The 17,626-nt window shown below is 40.0% G+C and overlaps 1 protein-coding gene across 2 annotated transcripts; it reads left to right on the plus strand.

Moving 5' to 3' along the window:
• The first annotated feature begins 687 nt into the window (after positions 1-687).
• nlrc3l (NLR family, CARD domain containing 3-like) lies at positions 688-13,373 on the plus strand. Of its 2 annotated transcripts, none has more exons than XM_067594539.1 (12): positions 688-1,134; positions 1,477-1,686; positions 2,448-2,540; positions 3,776-3,944; positions 4,442-4,589; positions 4,870-4,962; positions 5,786-6,138; positions 7,583-7,786; positions 8,210-8,385; positions 8,530-8,803; positions 9,269-9,484; positions 12,165-13,373. In XM_067594539.1, the coding sequence occupies exons 1-12, from the start codon at positions 1,109-1,111 to the stop codon at positions 12,546-12,548; spliced, it is 2,346 nt and encodes a 781-aa protein (XP_067450640.1). In that variant the 5' UTR covers positions 688-1,108; the 3' UTR covers positions 12,549-13,373. The 2 variants fall into 2 exon arrangements, with proteins under 2 accessions (XP_067450640.1, XP_067450641.1); XM_067594540.1 differs by having other exon boundaries at positions 698-789.
• The last annotated feature ends 4,253 nt before the right edge of the window (positions 13,374-17,626 follow it).

Here is a 17,626-nt window from a genome sequence, read left to right on the forward strand (position 1 = left end):
TGTAGTGTTTTTTTAAATGCTACACATTAAATCACGACATGTTGATAAGGAACAGGACAGTAGAAGTGTTAAAACTTGAATTTCACAGTTGACAATTTATGTTCAAAACGTCAAAATTTTACAGTGTGGCTGATATTGAATGCTTATATTGACATTTATATACAGATTAAATGATTATGTGGAGATAAAAGTTCAGGGCAATTTTGATAAACTGTATTATTTGTGCAGTTTTGCTGTTTTGTGTCAACATTATGCGACGATGACGCTTTTATCTGAAGGTTATGCGCCGGTGTTACAGTGTATTTGGTAACCCATCAGATTCTGTGACCTGCAGTGTTGGAAGTACTCAGATCCTTTACGTAAGTAAAAATATCAATACCACAATGTAAAAATACTTAATTACAAGTAAAAATCCTACATTTAAAATTATACTTAAGTAAAAATATATAATGTATTACTGAAAGTACTAAAATAAACGCACTAATTTTGCAGAAAATCGGGCTGTTACTGATATATTAAAATGCAGATTATGCATTGGCTCATCAGTATCATCAGTAATAATGATATACTTTAAATTTATTTAATATAGTGAGTATACTTTTACTTGAGTAAAGGATCTGGGTGTTTCCTCCAATCGCTTCCAACATTGCAGGTCACAGAATCTGATGGGTAACCAAATACGGTGTAACACTAGGAAGTCTGTTCCTGGTGGCGGAATAAAAACCTACGCTCGAAACCGAAAGTTTTAGCTGAATAACCGAAGCTTCGAGAAGTTAGAATGAAGCGCCGGTAACACTATTTTACACATCATTATTTGTTTTGTTTGTATAGATTGTGTTTTAAGGAAACGTGGATTTCTAACGCGTCTGTGTGTTCATAAACGCATCGTGTTATCTTAAGTATTAATGTTAGCATAGTAGTAACGATAGTAACGTTTACGGCCGCGACTGAACGCCTGCTTGAAGAGTTAGCAGTTAGTTAGCAAGACGTCAGTAAGCACCGAGGATTCATTTTATTGGAATCAAAGTTACTCTGATACTGTGATAAGATTTCGTTTACTAAGGTGCTCTGTACAGCTGTTGGGTGTGAGTTTGTTCGCACCAGAGCTATGGATCCGGATACTGAAGTGGAAAGGTGGGTGTTGACATGCTGCTTTGGCAAAGGACATGAGTTCACCTGCCATTTTGACTCTCTTTAAGACCGCTCCCTGTACTTCAGTCATTCTTGTCAATTAAGACGTTAGATGTCAGTTATACCTTTATTCAATCATGCGTGCTCATTTATCACACTCACTTACAGCCACTTTAGGCCCAAACATTTCGCATTTTTGTCAAACTACTTGATCATTTTGTAATTACCTACCATACCATATTTGTGTCATAGCAACGTATTAACAGTTAAGTACACATTGTACTACTTTAAAACACTGTCACATCCACTCACATACTAACATCCTCTTTTTTTCGTCCCCCTCAGCATCTTTAGACAGGGGAATGAAGAAGAAGGGGAGGAAGAGGATGAGAAGAAAAAGTGGAAGAGACCGCCCTCCAGCTATGGTTCAATGAAGAGTGACAGTGAAGAGATGGAGGAAGAGGAGGAGGAATATGAAGAAGACGACGTTGCTGAAGCCTGCCCTTCTCCTGTTGCCACAGCACAACCCGACATAACTGATCATGAGGGGACAGGGTAGTGTGTCTTGGTTGGATATTTATGCATTATCCCAATGTGTCTTTAATAGCACGTTTTGGCTATTTTAACACAGACTGATAAGGCCTCATAACACTATTGACAAAGCATTTGCTATGGCTTACACTCTTGATTAAGCTTAATATGAATCACACTTTTTATTCCTCTTAGTACTGTTACTCCTTCCTGGCTTTAGGTGGCAGTAAAAACCTTTTCATGAATTTCAAAATTCCAATGCACAAGCTCATTTTTTTACCTTCTAGGCTACCCTTGGTTTGGGTTCATTTTATAACAAGTTTTGATACTTGGCTTTCTTACCATATTCAAGCTGAAAACTGTTTAGCTACTCATCATTTATCTACTGCAGTCACATTTGAACATCCATCATTACGTGCAAGATAAAACTATCAGCCTTGATCCAGTGGTGGGGTAGCTGCTAGGGGTGTGCGTTTGTTCACAGGGCACCTCAGCCTACTAATGGAAATATGAAGTCAGTTTCTAATCAAGATTTTTGGTTGTCCATCCCTGCTGGGAAACACACAAGCGTCAGCCAATATGTTATAAGTAGGATCAACTTGTAAATGCTAATATTCTACCTTAATCCTTTTTTAGTGAAAACTTATGGTTAGAATAGTTTGCTTTGCAGGCCAAACTGTGTTACATCTTGAAGGACAAGGTTGCTTTGAATGATTTTGACTTTGCTAATGTGACGTTAAAATTGTTGTAACAGGTGGGCGTTTTCTCTTTTTAATTTTGTCCAGATTGCAACTGACTCGCCCAGACTCTCCAGAAACCCTGTACACCATGACCACGCTGCAGACCAAACCACCGGGAGCTGTTGTCATTGACACCAGGTGGAGGAGACACTCATGCACACAAACACACACACACACACACAATAATACACATGTCTGTCATGGATCAGGACAATGCGGAGCAAAGCATTAGTCATGTTTACTTGCATGTCTTAACACTTTTTCATGTATGTATTAAAACAAGTCAGGTACCCATGAGCGCGATATCTCAGGAACACCTTGAGGGAATTTCTTCAAATTTGGCACAAATGTCCACTTGGATTCAAGGATGAACTGATTAGATTTTGGTGGTCAAGGTCACTGTGGCTTCACATCACACTAATTATGATGAAATTTCACACAAATTTCTAATAAGATAAAATGATGAAGTGATTAAATCTTATATCCAAAAAGTCAAAGGTCAACTTCACTGTGATATCACAATGTTCTGCAAAAAGCCTTTTCTGGCCATTATTCAACGCCATAACACAGGAACAGAAGGGGAGATTGTGACCATATTTCACATTTGGTCAGATACTGAATTGTTGACATTAATCTTCAGGCCACCTTGATACTGTGGTGACTGTAAAGATCTTCTGTGCTGCCGGGTTGAAGGTGTGTGTGAAGAATCATTGTTTTAGAATTTGTAGCTTCTTGCAGCAACATCCATATCTGAAGCAACTTTGTGCTCTATCAGAATCAGTTTTATTGGCCAAGCATGTGAAAACATAAAAGGAAAGTACACTTAATACCTTTTTACTAAATTCCTTCAAAGGTTTCATTACAAATATTAAACAAGTCTGGACAGACATGGATGTAAACTGCAGCTTGACTGGTTGGCGGAGGCATCCAACCGTGAGGTGGTATTTCTAGTTTCTTGCTGTAATCATTCCTCCCGTCCATACTGCCCATTAAAACATCCTTTCCTTAATTTGCTTCCAATATAAAGATGGGGGCAAAGTCCACGGTCCTCCTTCTGTACAAACACACATTCCAAAGTTTATCTGAAGCTAATATAATGTTTCAGCAGTCTGAGTTAGAGAAATCAAGTGGATATCATCCACTGTTATAGTCTTTTTAGTACAAAACTCTCTCTTTGTGTTAATACCTCTATGTATACTGTATATTTTCTATGATTTATCTATATGTGACAAAATACAGATATATTTATAAATATGGCTTATTTAGTGTTTTTTTTATCTTTATTTTCTCTTCATTCAAAATCGGGTGCGTCAAATTTGAGACAGTATGCGACTATTGTTTGACATCTCTCTCTCTCTCTCTTTGTCTCTCAGGTCTTCTGATCTGGAGGATAATTCAGACGACGATGAAGAGGATGCAGATGAAGTTATAGTATGTGACTCTCCAGAACCACCTGAGCCTGTTGAACCAGACGATGCAGTACAGAATGATTTGCAGCCAGGCATACTACACCCAGAGCAGGACCTACCCCATATATTCAAGGTCGGTCTGAAAACTCCTCCCTTTGTGGTCTCAGGACTTTGATCTGTTGATACTGATGATGCATTTTAACTTAGTAAATATGTAATCTGCATGATTCTGGATGTGTTGTTTGTGTGTTGTTTCTATACTGTCTTTTTGTGTATGTTTTTGTACCTCCAACCAAATGATTTTCTGACACGAATAATAAAAATTAAACCTGAACTTAGAGACTTACAACAAATATCAACATTACAAGTATAATGTTAATGAGCAGTTTCATTTGAGCCGTGTGTCAATAAGAAACTGATAATTGAACTTCACAAATCCAGGTGCTTTTACATTTAATAATTGGTAAAGCTCAGATTTTCAAGAGGCCATAGCTACATCCTGCTACACCAAAAGCTTTGATGAAGATAAAGATGAAATTTAAGGGATTATGCAGCTTGTCAATATTTATATACAGTATGTATAATATTTCTGTTAACATTTTGTTTTTATACCCTTTTCTTTGTCTGTAGTCCATCCAGAATAAGCTGACAGGCCTTACAAGGGAAGAGCTATACAAATTTAAGATGTGGTTTTACCAGTGGGAGCCAGGCATAACCCTGCAACAAGTGATGGAGGGAGACATTCTTGATTTTGTGGACAGGATCATAGAGACCCTTGGTAAGAAAACACGCTATAGTACGTACAGTGTGAATGGTGCAAACAGAGCTTAAAAGCTTGCAAATTTTGAATGTTAGGACGGTGTTAAGTGAAGCTTTGTGTACTTGATCCTTTACCAGGTGGAAATTTGAAGTCTCTCTGTAGTATCTCATATGATAGTTGTTGGATTAACAGTAAGATGCATGGTTTGAAAATAAGGATTAAACCATGTGGAGTGAATAAGGACCGGTACACTTTTCACTGATTGCTTATAATTTTTGATTTATTTTTTGCTCTGCAGGTCAGGATCGTGCCCTGTTACATACAATAAGTACATTAGAAAATGTCAGCAAGCAAGCGGAGGCAAGCGAACTACGGAATCAGTGCAAGAGAGGCAAGTGAAGACTTCCCCCCCCCCCCCAAGCACACAGGCCATTTGGTTATATGTATATTTAAAAGGAGAAAGTCAGCTATGTATGAACGTGACAAACGATTAAGAGCCTTGCAGTCAAATTTAAAAGAAAAGTCTCCAGTTTACAGATACTGATACACGTGAAACTCTATTTAAAACTGAATGCTGTTGATGCTTTTTTTGAACCACCCTATCTGTTGTTCACAACTTGTTTGCAACCTTTACTGCAGCATGTTCCCATTTCATTTTTCAAGAAACATGACTGATATTAGTCATTTATATTATTTTTATGAAAGCTATTCAGCTGTATATCTACTGCTTTCTAAATGAATTTGTGAATGGCAGATCTAAAGTTACCCAGATTGTTTTTCCTGAGACATGCTGCAACTAATGCAGTCTCATATGCTTTTTGATAGCATATCACTTTCAAGGGAACGATTCATATTGTCAACCATGTGATTTAAAGCCTTGCTTACAGAAAGAGTCTGTCATCATGGCACGGTAGATTAGATGGACTTTGCACTCCTGCGTTGTCCGGATCAGATATTCTTATTTTAGCAGGAATCATCATCAGAAAGTAGCTAAAGAATTATAGGCTGACATGTTTTTTTTTTCTGGTGAGAATATGTGCAACAACATAAGTAGGAGGAGAGGTGGTGTAGTAGAAAGATGATTCTTGCAATGTGAGATCCAGATTTAAAACTCCATGTAGGCAAGTGTCCATCACCCTTGTGTGTCAGTGAGCAAGATGTTGAGAGTGTACATACATATTCTTACAATCCTTTTTATCTTTCACCACCTCCAGCATTGTCCCGGTTTCACCTGAAGCAGTATTTGATCAGAAAACATCAAGTCATCCGTGAGGGTGTCGTTCGAGCCGGAAAGCAGAACCTTCTGGACAACATCTACATTGAGCCCCAGATTTCCACCTGCGGCTATGGAGGAGTTGAACCGTCCCATGAGTTCCGATCCCAGCTTCCCACACCTATCCAGGTCCCCAGTGCCGACACCTTTGTTGGTGTGAACAATCTGTTCCGACTGAAGAAGGCAGACGGTCAGCCGGTGAGGACAGTGGTGACCACAGGGATTGCAGGAATTGGCATGACTGTCTCTGTGGGGAAGGTCGCGCTGGACTGGGCAGAACTGCGTGCCAACAGGGTGAGAAGTGACAAAAATGTTTAATGGATGTATCACTCATGGATTCATGGTTTCCTAATCTAATATTAGCAATTCCAAATATATCAGTTGAGGCAAATCGCTCTACATCTAATCTGAATATTTTCTTGGTTCATTGTTTTGTTTTTAAAATATCAGAAAATAGTGAATAATTTTCCTAAAGTCCAAGGTGACAAAAGTAGCTTGTTGCATCCGATCAGCAGTCCAAAATCCAAAGATATTCAATTCATGATCACAAAAGACAAAAAAATCCTTGGAAATATTGGGCATTTTTTCTGGAAAAATGAATTAATTGTCAAAATAGATCTAGTTTTTTTTTTTACCTCAGTGTGTGTGTTTCAGTTTTCAGTGTGTCATAGTGGCTGAGTTGGTTACAGAACAATATCACTGTGACTTTACTGGTTTCAATCCAGCCTGGAATTATTTGTCACACAACACCTCTGATTTTCTCTCCCAGTGTTTCCCATCTTTCTCCACTGTCACTTATGACAATTAAACAGTGAAAGATAATCTTACAGTTTTGAGAAATCAGCTGAGACTGATCTGTAATCTTGGAGGAATCAGAGACACGCGCTGTTCAAAATATTAATTAAACGGAGGCAAAAATGAAATCTGGGAAATTCATCAAATATAATAAAGTTGAAGCAAAGCAGACAAATAAAATCTTCAGCCTCACAGGAAGCTGCCACCTACTCTCTCCACTCACTCATCACAATTGAACAGTGACTGGCCTTTTATCTTCTTAGCCTCGCCTGACTGGAACGTACCATTACTCAGGTTACCATAGGGTGAGCTAGACTGCTTGCAAACTTTCAAAACAAATAGATCAACATTGATGTAGAATTCCCTGTTACTGCTGACAATCACAGTTTAGTATGGACGGACAGATACAAACACATACACGCACAGCTATGAGTGCACAAAATTATACACAATGTATTTTACTGTGGAACAGTTTTATCCTTTCTTCCTCAATTTGACAGTGTCTAGTGACTCACTGCTGTGTGCACATCACTGATCATGATCTGCTCTAACGTCACAAAAGGACTGAAGCCCTTCAACAAAATACAACATTGTAAAACAAATCACTCGACTGAAACCCGTATTCCATTATTTATGTAACATGACTGATAAATTAACAGAAATACTGGGCTGTAATTTGTGATCTAATACACAAAACACTAGTAATGTTTAGAACAGGGCCGAGGGAAAAGGGAGAGGAGCAACCTTGGGTAGACCAGGGGACTGATTTTGATTGCCAGTATCGACTGTGCAGTCACTTAGAATTTTGCAAGAGAAAATCTGATGTAAAATTTTCATAATATAAGAAATGTGCAAATGTTTCTCTGTCATAAGTAATACTCAAAAGTGAAGATTTTTTTGTATTTCCTTTGACTGAAACAATTTTCTTGTCCATTTCTCTCAGGATCTGCAGTTCATCATCAAACTTTCATTCCGCACTTTTTGGCATCTGCGAAACAAAAACTGCGAAACCTTTATGTCCATCATGGAAGTGATAGAATATTATCATCCTGAGTGCAAAGACATGAAATACCTGGATCAAGAAGACTGTAAATTCCTCATCATAATGGACTCATTCGATTGTTACCAAGCTACTCTGGACTGGGAGGTATGCATCAGTGTACACACACACACCCACTTCAGACCCGGTCACATTTGTAACTTTTAAATAAATATGTTGACGATAACTAATAAAAGTCAACTAACAATACATGTAAAATCTCTTTTAGTTAACAGACACTGTTTGCTAGAGCAATGAAGATAAAACCACCCACAACATAAATAATATTTCTCTCTCTTCCTGAGAGAGAGAAAGGATCATGTCTTCAAGTCAATATCCACTTTCCATATCCGCTATGATAAAAGAAAGACAAAAGAAGAAGTGCAAAATATAAAATGCCAGTTTTTAAAGATTCGATATGTCAAAGTGAGCAAGGTGTTTTGTGAAAGCTGTTTTAATCCAACAAATGGTAACAAATGGTAAAAATATCAATCTGTCTGTCTTTGTTTTTTTTCTGATTTCTCTCCTCAGAATGCTCCGGTGATAAATGACAATCACACCCAAGCACATCCTGACGTCTTGATTGTGAATATCATCCGCGGCACTGTGCTTCGTGGTGCCCATGTCTGGATCCTGGGCCGACGGGCAGCTGTCACACAAATACCATCAAAATTCATAGATGCCGTCACAGAAATACAGGGCTTTAGGTGTGTGTATATTTACTGCATGCCATCCTGTAAATAAGTCTGATTGTTATGTACAGTAATACTGCTGATCAGTTAAATTAATTTCAACTGATCCAGTTTTAGTCCAGTTTCATCTTTTTTTTTTTTTTTCCCTCTTTCCTACAGTGACGAGATGAAAGATGAATACCTGACTAAGCGCTTTTCCGATAAAAATCTGGCGGCAAAAATCGTGGCACATTATAAGCGCCTACCGACACTCAGAATGCTTGCTCGCCAACCCTTTGTCTGCTGGATGATGGCCACTGTGTTTGAGCGCTGCTTCCGTTATCAGGACTACGGGGCGCGTCCCCCCAGACTGACGACATTCTATGTCAACATCACCATCGTCCAGATGAATCGCAGGCTGCAGTTCTACTATGGAAAGGGGGACCATGACCTGGTAATGTGCATCACTATTTTCTTATTTGCTATTTTTTCTATATAGTTATACAATATAATATCATATAATTCATTAATTCATATTTAATTTCTTTCCGTTGGAGTTCCTAGTGACTAAATATTCTATTGCTATTCACTTGATTTCATGAACACAAAATTGAATCCCATGTATCAACCTTTCATTGCACATTATTCATTTCTTAAATTTGTACCGGGATAAAATCCAAATCTAGTGCTCTATTTGTTTCTAGCAGATATTTATTAATCACCAGATTCAATTTTAATTTTGGGGATGCATTTCATTGCAAAAAGAAGACAAACTGCTGCATCAAAGCCTAGTTCTGAGTCAACACCAGTCAGTCAATTGTTAAAAAAGACAGATAGTTATTTGTCAAGGTAAGCTAATGATTAGCTTAACTTCAGTATCAAAATTTGTCCTTGTCATCTTGACATTTTTTTTCCTCAGAAATGGTCCAGTGAAGACAAGGCCCAGCTGACAAAGATGGGGAAGATGGCCTTCAAGATGCTGGAGAGGAATAGCAGCGTGTTCTATGAAGACGATGTGAAAGAGTACGGCCTGAAGCTGACAGAGGTGACGGTGTTGTCTGGCATGTGTACTGAGCTCTCCACTGCAACCTCAGACGGCAGGAAGATGTACTGCTTTGTACACTTCACCTTTCAGGTAAAACTCTTTCAGTATTCCAGGGTTTTCCCTGGATTTTTTTGAGACAAAGGTGGCAAAGGCTGGAGAATGTGCATGGCGCGGCAGACACAGTTTGTACGCACACCTTTAAGCTGCATTCACACCAAATCAGGTGGTGCGGCGAAAGCGCCAGTCGTCCCATTCATTTGAATGGGGGTAGTGCGGCTCGGCTGTGGCCGTTTTGGCACAGGAGAGTGAATGAAGAGACGGAGCGCTGGTAGCGAGAAAGCCAGTGAATCAGATCAATAAAACATTATTTTCTGATTGTTTCACAGCGGTTACATTGTAGAGCACAAATAATCACGCCCACAAACCCACACACCTCCGCTCGACCCTGTGGCTGAACGCTTCACCGCCTGATTTGGTGTGAATGCAGCCTTAGAGTGTCATATGCTTAAATGAAAAAAATCATGATTTGACAGACAAGTGTCCATAGGGATTTAAATTTTATGCCAAGATGGGACAAAATATTATAAATAAAGGTTGTGACAAATTATGGTGTTTATTATGTAGGCCTGGGACGATATGCTTATCTCCTGATTTGATACTATCACAATTCTTGGGTGCTGATTTGATTCAGAATCGATTCTTGATTCAAAATTGATTCTTGATTGAATGAATAGAAAAGGCAGCACTATTTTCAGTCTTTTGCTCTTACTGAGCACCGAGTTATTTTCTTTACCTCACAGTTGGTGTAAGTTGTTTAATGCTGCAGTGTGTGTTGGTCAGCCGTCGGTCTTGTTTGTTACTGCTGGAGTTTGCTGCCCCGCTCCGCTAATGTTGTGGCTCTGAGTGACGGCATAGAAAGTTCACAATGTACTTCAAATTCGTCTCGCAAAGGTAACTATATAGTCATTAAATCAAAAAATGCTTGCAACCGCTGTCTTTTTTTAAAATGAACTACAAGATAACTCTAGTGTGTGCGCGCTGTAGGCTGTCCGGGTGCTGCACTGCCTTCGCAGTTGACTTCCGTCTTTTTCGCTCTGTCAACATCACATACCGCAATTTTGAATAAAGGCGGCTTGCCTTTGAGTTAGATAGGCAGGGAAAACCCTTTATTCCATGAGTTTTTTTTTTACACTGCTGTATACTACAGTTATGATATGTTGAATTTACCATGCAGTTAATTTTGTGTTTTTCAAGTTAGTTGTGATTTTCTGCACCAATAAAAAAATTGGAGGCGTTTTGTAATGTGATCATCTCTCTATATAAAGCAAGGAATCTCTGTATGTATATATGTTTGTCCTTCGCATATCTCAAGAACCGTTCATCTGATCTACTTCATACCTGGCAGGTGTATTGCTGGGGAAACAAGGAATTGCAATGTCGATGTGTGAAGTTGTTTGGACGAGCGCTTCTCGAGAAATATATAAAATACCTCATAAATAACGTTGCTTCTACAACGTTGATTTGCTTCTTCTTTTGACTGTGAAGTTAACAAGCGGAAATACGGACAACACCACTCTGCCATTGCAACCCACACTGTGGTCAGAGGCGGGATTATATCTGTAGTGATAATGACTTGAAAAAGTTTAAGCTCTACTATTGAACTGTGTAACGTTACTGTGAATGAAACTCGGCATGAATGTGCAAGACAGTGCTGGATGTCTCAGGCACGTTCAGAAATATATAAAAATGCCTCATAAACAACGTTGCTTCTGCTTCTTCTTCTGCACGTGGATTCAACGAGCAGAAATACGGACAGCGCTACTCTGCCATTGCAACTCACATTGTGGTCAGAGATGGGACTTACACCCATAGTGATAAGAACTACCATAGAGAATGAATTGAAAAAGTTAAGCTCTATTCCCATTCCTCATGCGCAATAACTTTGTATGTATGTTCAAGACATAGTGCAGGATGTCTCAGGCACATTTTGAACGGGAACTACGGTTCATTCGATCAACTTAAAATTGTTGTCTCCAGATATTCTGCATGTGACAGCGTTTAGAGAACATTGGTAAATTGTAGTTTCTACCGATAGTCTGCATGAGAGGCGTTTAGGGGAACTGTTCTCTCTAGTTAGTTTAAATACATTGAGACAGTTTGTGTCACCAAGGGCATTTTTGGGATTTAGCATCTCAACATTGTAGGGCATGTGTCTACCAGGTGATTTTAACAGGAAATTAAAAAGCTCTTGGAGATGCTGGTATGGTGGATCACATTGGGCGTGGCTGAGTGAATACAGAGTGGTTCCGAACTTCCACCTACACCTCCCTTATCCATGTTGTTAGATCTCAACCACACTCTTTGGAAATAAAAAGAGGAAGTGTTTGTTGGCGCTTGAGATCCGAACTCACACCTCTGGACCATGATGTCACTCTGTTAGCTATTACAACCCACAAACTAACGTCAAGATTGCTTTTATATAATGAGTGACTTGCTCCAAATCCTATTTGATTATTTATGTATACACCAAGAGGAGTTATTAAAAATATTTTAACATTTTACATGAAGAGAAAAGCACTCGAAACGTTTCAATATAAAAATATTCCAAAATGTTTTTTTTTATATTCGTTACTTGTCAGGAGCTAACAAAACAATAATGCAGGAGCGCAGGATAAGAACTTCACTGGGTCTTTAACAGTTGAAAAACCAACACTACTAGCATATCCCAAAGGAATCATCTAAAAATCACTGAACTTCTTCTTTCTTCCAGGAGTTTATGGCTGCTCTGTACGTCTTCACAATGTTCCGCACGGAGGGTAAGAACGTTCTGGAGTCTGGGTTGCACATGCCCAAGATCTTCACCTCTAAGGATCAGACCAAATCAGCAGCAGGGCTGGTCCATTGTGCCTTGGAGCGAACCTTCGCTGCCCAGCTGGGAGAATACGACATGTTCCTGCGCTTCCTGTGTGGCTTGCTTTCCCCAGAATGCCACGACGAACAGCTGGGTGGGTACCTCTACCGCCACAATGCCCCGAAGGTGGGCGGACTTGATGAGGTGCAGCGGCTCCTGGAGAAGACAATACAAAGTGCTCCAGGAAACCGAGTGGAAAACTTAAAGGAGTGCCTTAGAGAAATGACCCAAGAGGATGAGTGAGTCGGGATTAGTTTGCATCATGGAAATCATTGTCACTTTATATGGATGTGATGGATGACAGAACAATACCGCCTGCTCTGTTATCTATCTCGTCATAGAGTTCAAAGTGTGACACTGAAAACACTCAAGTCTGTGTCATTTTTTATATATATGTTTCATACATGAGACCCGTGCTTTATTGCTGATTAAAGGGTCTATCAGTAATGTTACTGATAAAATGGACAAAATAAAATCATCTTCTATGCATCTCTACATTATGTTTGTCATGACTTAAACACGCACTAATGAAAATGATTTCCAACATGGATTTTACTTCACTCAGCTGCCATTTTTTCAGTTAGATATATGGATTTTGTTTCTCCTCAACTAAACACATGGGAGTGGAAAAACTGAATGAACTGTAAAATAAACAGCAAGTGTCACAAGATATAATAATACTTTCAAGAAACACAAATCTGACTTTGTTGATTCCTAAAAATCTTCATACTGAATTGTAGACAAATTAATAACAGACTTCTCTAAATATATAAGTAGGTGAATCCATATTTGGCATTATTATTTTATTATTATTATTATCATTATTATTATTTAATTAGTTTTATTTTTAGTTTTGGAGGAAACAACCCTCAAAACCACAAAGATGAGAGCTTACATTGTGATTTGTTTTGTCAATGTGTTGCTATCATGGGCAGATTAGTTTTTCTGTGTATTGTAAGTTTATGACATGGATGAATGATAATGTTTTTTCAGCTTTGAATACTTTGTGTGCACATTTGTCTGTGTCTTTTGTACTTGATTAATTTTTAAAATGGATTTTGTATCATTTATGTTTTGTCATTCATTTACCTCTTTGGAAACAAAGGTTTTCATGTAATCACCATGGAAACCATTAACTGTAGATCTAGTAAGAAGTAGTGGTGCACACAGCTCCAAGTCTTAAACAGAGTATCAGGTGCACGGTTGTGGCAAAAATAAAACAAACAAAGCACCGGCGCTCACAGATCTACCTTCTGATTATTTATTGTGGACAGAAACGTTTCAGCCAGAAGCCATTATCACCGTAATAAAAAACAGAAGAAATAACTATATATATAAACACGTGTGAGGTTCAAACACCAATCAGCTAAGAGAATACATAATTGTGTAATAGGATCCATCTGTGAATGAACCAACTTGATGCAGCCTCTTCAAATGAAGGAGGTGTGACCTCAGTAATCAGTGAAAACAATGACTGGTGTTATGAGCCAAAGGGCAATGAATATATAAAAAACTGAATGCCCAAGACCAGAAACACAGCAAAAAACAATATAAAGAGGGTAATACAATCCCAATTAATAAATACAGATGCCCAATAATGCAGAAACAGTTGACACAAAATAAAAAAAGAAAGATAACCTTCATAATGAGCATACATTCAATATATCCTCTTGATTAATAATCAATATGAATAGAGGAAGAGTAAATGGAGAAATCCCTGAAAAATCTCTGAAACAGGATGTGTCTATAATGGGGACACATAGCAAATAAGGGAGAAAACATTCAGAACTATGTGACCCTGTAAGAGCATAGAAAGATGTCGTCGGAAAAATATCAAGAATAAATACAACCACCAAATACATGTAAAGAATTCAAATGTAAAAAAGGCAAATAGCATGTAAAGTTTAATTGAATTAAGAGCTACTTTGCTCTGCAGGTCCAAGCACTAGTGGGCCTATTAAGAACCATGGCTGACCAAGGCAATGCTGAACTTCTCTGTGGTTCACATGAAGAAACTTCCGAATGAACAGGTTAGCCAATTCAAGAGTCAAATGTACAGAACCCAAGAAGATGCCAACTATGACCTCACGGATTTCTCTGAGTAGCTTCAAATGGAGTCCCATTGCCAACTTAGACGGGATCACACAGACCCTCGATCACAAAGATTAACATCCTCTCATGCAATTACAACAATACTCCATGAAGCTAACAGTGCTGATGAGGGTAAGGCGCCCCAAGCGTCCTCAAAGTCCCCCCGTGCCTATTGTAGCTAAATAGACCATCCCATCGGGAAGTGTGCTGATTTTAAAGTCCTGAGTAAACAACAAGTGATAGCCTGGATCAAGGACAATAAGAGATGTTAGCGCTGTTCTCAACCACATGTTGCAGCCAAGTGCACTCTAAACAGAGACTGTAATACCTGTAAGAGGAGGCATCTACAGATCCTCTGTGACATCAACAGGAAACCTGATACAAGTTCCTACCTTGTAAACTCTACAGCCCACACTCTGTACCTTGATCATCCAAGTCACAGAGGTCATGTCCTCCTGAAAGTGGTCAAGGTCATCCTACACAATGGCAGCAATGCCCTGGAGACCTTTGCGCTTCTAGATTATGGGTCAGAGTGAACAGCTCTCTTGCAGTTAGCAGCTTATAGTCTTCAGGTTGATGGAGAACCAGAAAACTTGGCCCTCAGAACAATCAGGCAAGGAGTGGAGATTCTTCAGAGATCCTTAAAAGTGAGTCCTGCTTTGGGTTCTGGTGAATCATTTCACGTCAGTCGTGCATTCACTGCAGATCAGCTACCTTTATCTGAGCACACACATCCTGTGCAGTCCCTTCAAAGAAGATACAAACATCTATGTGGACTGCCGCTGACATCAGTGTGCCGTGTCACTCCAATACTTCTTATTGGTTCAGATCATAATCACCTGATCTCACCAATTGCCCCAGTTCAGTTTGGCCCATCAGGGGCACCAGCAGCAGTTAGTACTTGCCTTGGTTGGAAACTGCATGCAGGGCCCAGTGAGAGGCACTGAACCTCCCCATCTGTTGTCAGGTGTTTCCATACACCCTTCACCGCTCCATCGGATGAGCTGCTCAGTAATGTGGAAAGACTCTAGCAATTAGATGTGGTCCCCCATCAATGAGAGAGCAGCTATTCAGTCCAAGCTGGATAATCAGGCAGTGAATTTGAATGCCCTATGAATGCCCCTCCACAGGCTGTGATGGCTAGACTGCATGCTACTGAATCAAAGTTGGTTAAGGATCCAGAGAAAACAGCAGCCATCACAACAAGGTCTCCAAGCTTGAACAAGCAGGCTATGTAAAAAAGCTCACCTAGGAGGAAGTTGAAGATTCCTGAGAGACATGGTATGTACCTCATCATATGGTGACCCATAACGCCAATAATCATCTGGTCTTTGATTGTTCATTTGAGTGTAAAGGCCAGAATTTGAACAAAACCCTACTACCGGAACCTTCTTTGGGGCCTTCCCTCCTAGGAGTTTTACTCCCCTTTCGTGAACATGTTGTCGCCATTAGTGGTTACATAAAAAGCATATCTCATCGAGTCTGACTCTTGCCCCAGAGCTCTTGCTCTTGCATTTCCTTTGGCAGGACATGATGAAAGGGGTTCCTCCATCTGCTTATGAACAGCAAGTCCTGCAATTTGAGACTACTTGTAGCCCCTGCTGTACAACATTTGCCCTTCAGAGGCATGTTAAAACTCACACACAGCCAGATGACCCAGTGCGCCATTCAGTGGAAAGGGGGTTCTATGTTGACAATTACCTCCAAAGCTTCCCTACAGTCACCATAACCAAACAGACACTTGGTCAGCTGAAGTCAATTCTGACCTCTGGAGGTTTCAATATTCGTCAGTGGGCAAGTAATGACCCAAGGGTCACTGACCTCTTGCCAACTGAAGTGAGATGTGAGAATAGTGAGATGTGGCTCTCCAAAGACACTCCAGCCCAGACAGAATGTACCCTTGGGCTCCAGTGGAACTTCCAAACCGATTGCCTTGGTTATAGAGGTCAGGCACTGGAATCATCCACCACAACAATGTGTTACATTTACCATGTCCTTGCTAGCCTTTATGATCCTTTAGGGTATCTCAGCCCTTACACCACCAGAGCAAAAGTCATGATATAGCAGTTTTGGGAGAAACCGCGAGAATGGGATGACCCTCTATTACCCTCCTTCTTTCTGCTTGGACTGCCTGGAAGGATGAGCTGTCAATTCTATCAAAGGAAACTATTCCTCAAACACATCTGCCAGCCATTCCTCCGCTTCTAAGCAAGACCTTCACATATTCTGTGATGCATGAGTGAGCTTATGGAGCAGTTGCACATCTTTGGTCAGAGAATGAAAGGGAGCATGTCCAAGTGGCTTTTCTGCTTGCTCAATCTCATGTGGCATCAAAGAGACAACGGTCTTCCTATCAGACATACTATCCTTTGGCCGGATTCGACCACTGTTCTTATTTCATTACAGTCAGATTCATGCCATTTTAAGGTCTTTGTTGATACAAGGGTGTCTGAGATACAAGAACTCACCAACTGCCAAGACTGGAAGTATGTGGATACAGTCAACAACCCAGCTGATGACCTTACTAGAGGCAAAACCCTCTCAGAGATCCAGCAGCCAAACTGATGGAGTCAAGGCCCTGAATTCCTGTATCAACCCCAGACACTTGACCCAGGCACCAGCTGGCTCCAGCAATGAGGTAGAATACCATCAGTCATAAATGAAGCCTTCTTTCTGCGGAGAAGTTGCCATCATCAAGTCTGACACAGATTTCAGCTCTTACAAAAGGGGGGGGGGTCTCACTGCTCGTAGAAACAGCAATTTCAAAGGAAGAGAGAAAGAACTCCAGGTGGCTTTGACAGCTCTTGCTCCACCTCTCTCAGCCCAACTTGAGAAATGGAGGATTTGATTCCATTTCAACCCACCGCATGCCCCTCATTTTGGAGGGACATGGGAAAGAGAAATTTTGTCTTGTCAAACAGGCCCTGTAAAGCTCACTTGACACTAAACTAGTCACAGAAGAAGTCCTGCACACTCTGCTAAAAGAAGTGGAAGGTATCTTTTACTCAAAGGCTCCTGGCTATGTCTCTTCGGATGTTGTAGACCTGGATCCAGTAACTCCAAACCTTCTTCTCATGGGGCAGCAAGACTCCTTTCCTCTCGTCTCTTATCCAAGTCCTGAACTCTTCAGTTGTAGGCAGAGGCATCACATAACCAATTGTTGGCAGACCACTACTCTTCTCATTTCAAGTGGTATCTTCCCCATCTTCAAAGCAGACAGAGGTGGCACT

The sequence above is a fragment of the Thunnus thynnus genome, chromosome 7 (assembly GCF_963924715.1).
Source record: "Thunnus thynnus chromosome 7, fThuThy2.1, whole genome shotgun sequence".
NCBI lineage: Eukaryota > Metazoa > Chordata > Actinopteri > Scombriformes > Scombridae > Thunnus > Thunnus thynnus.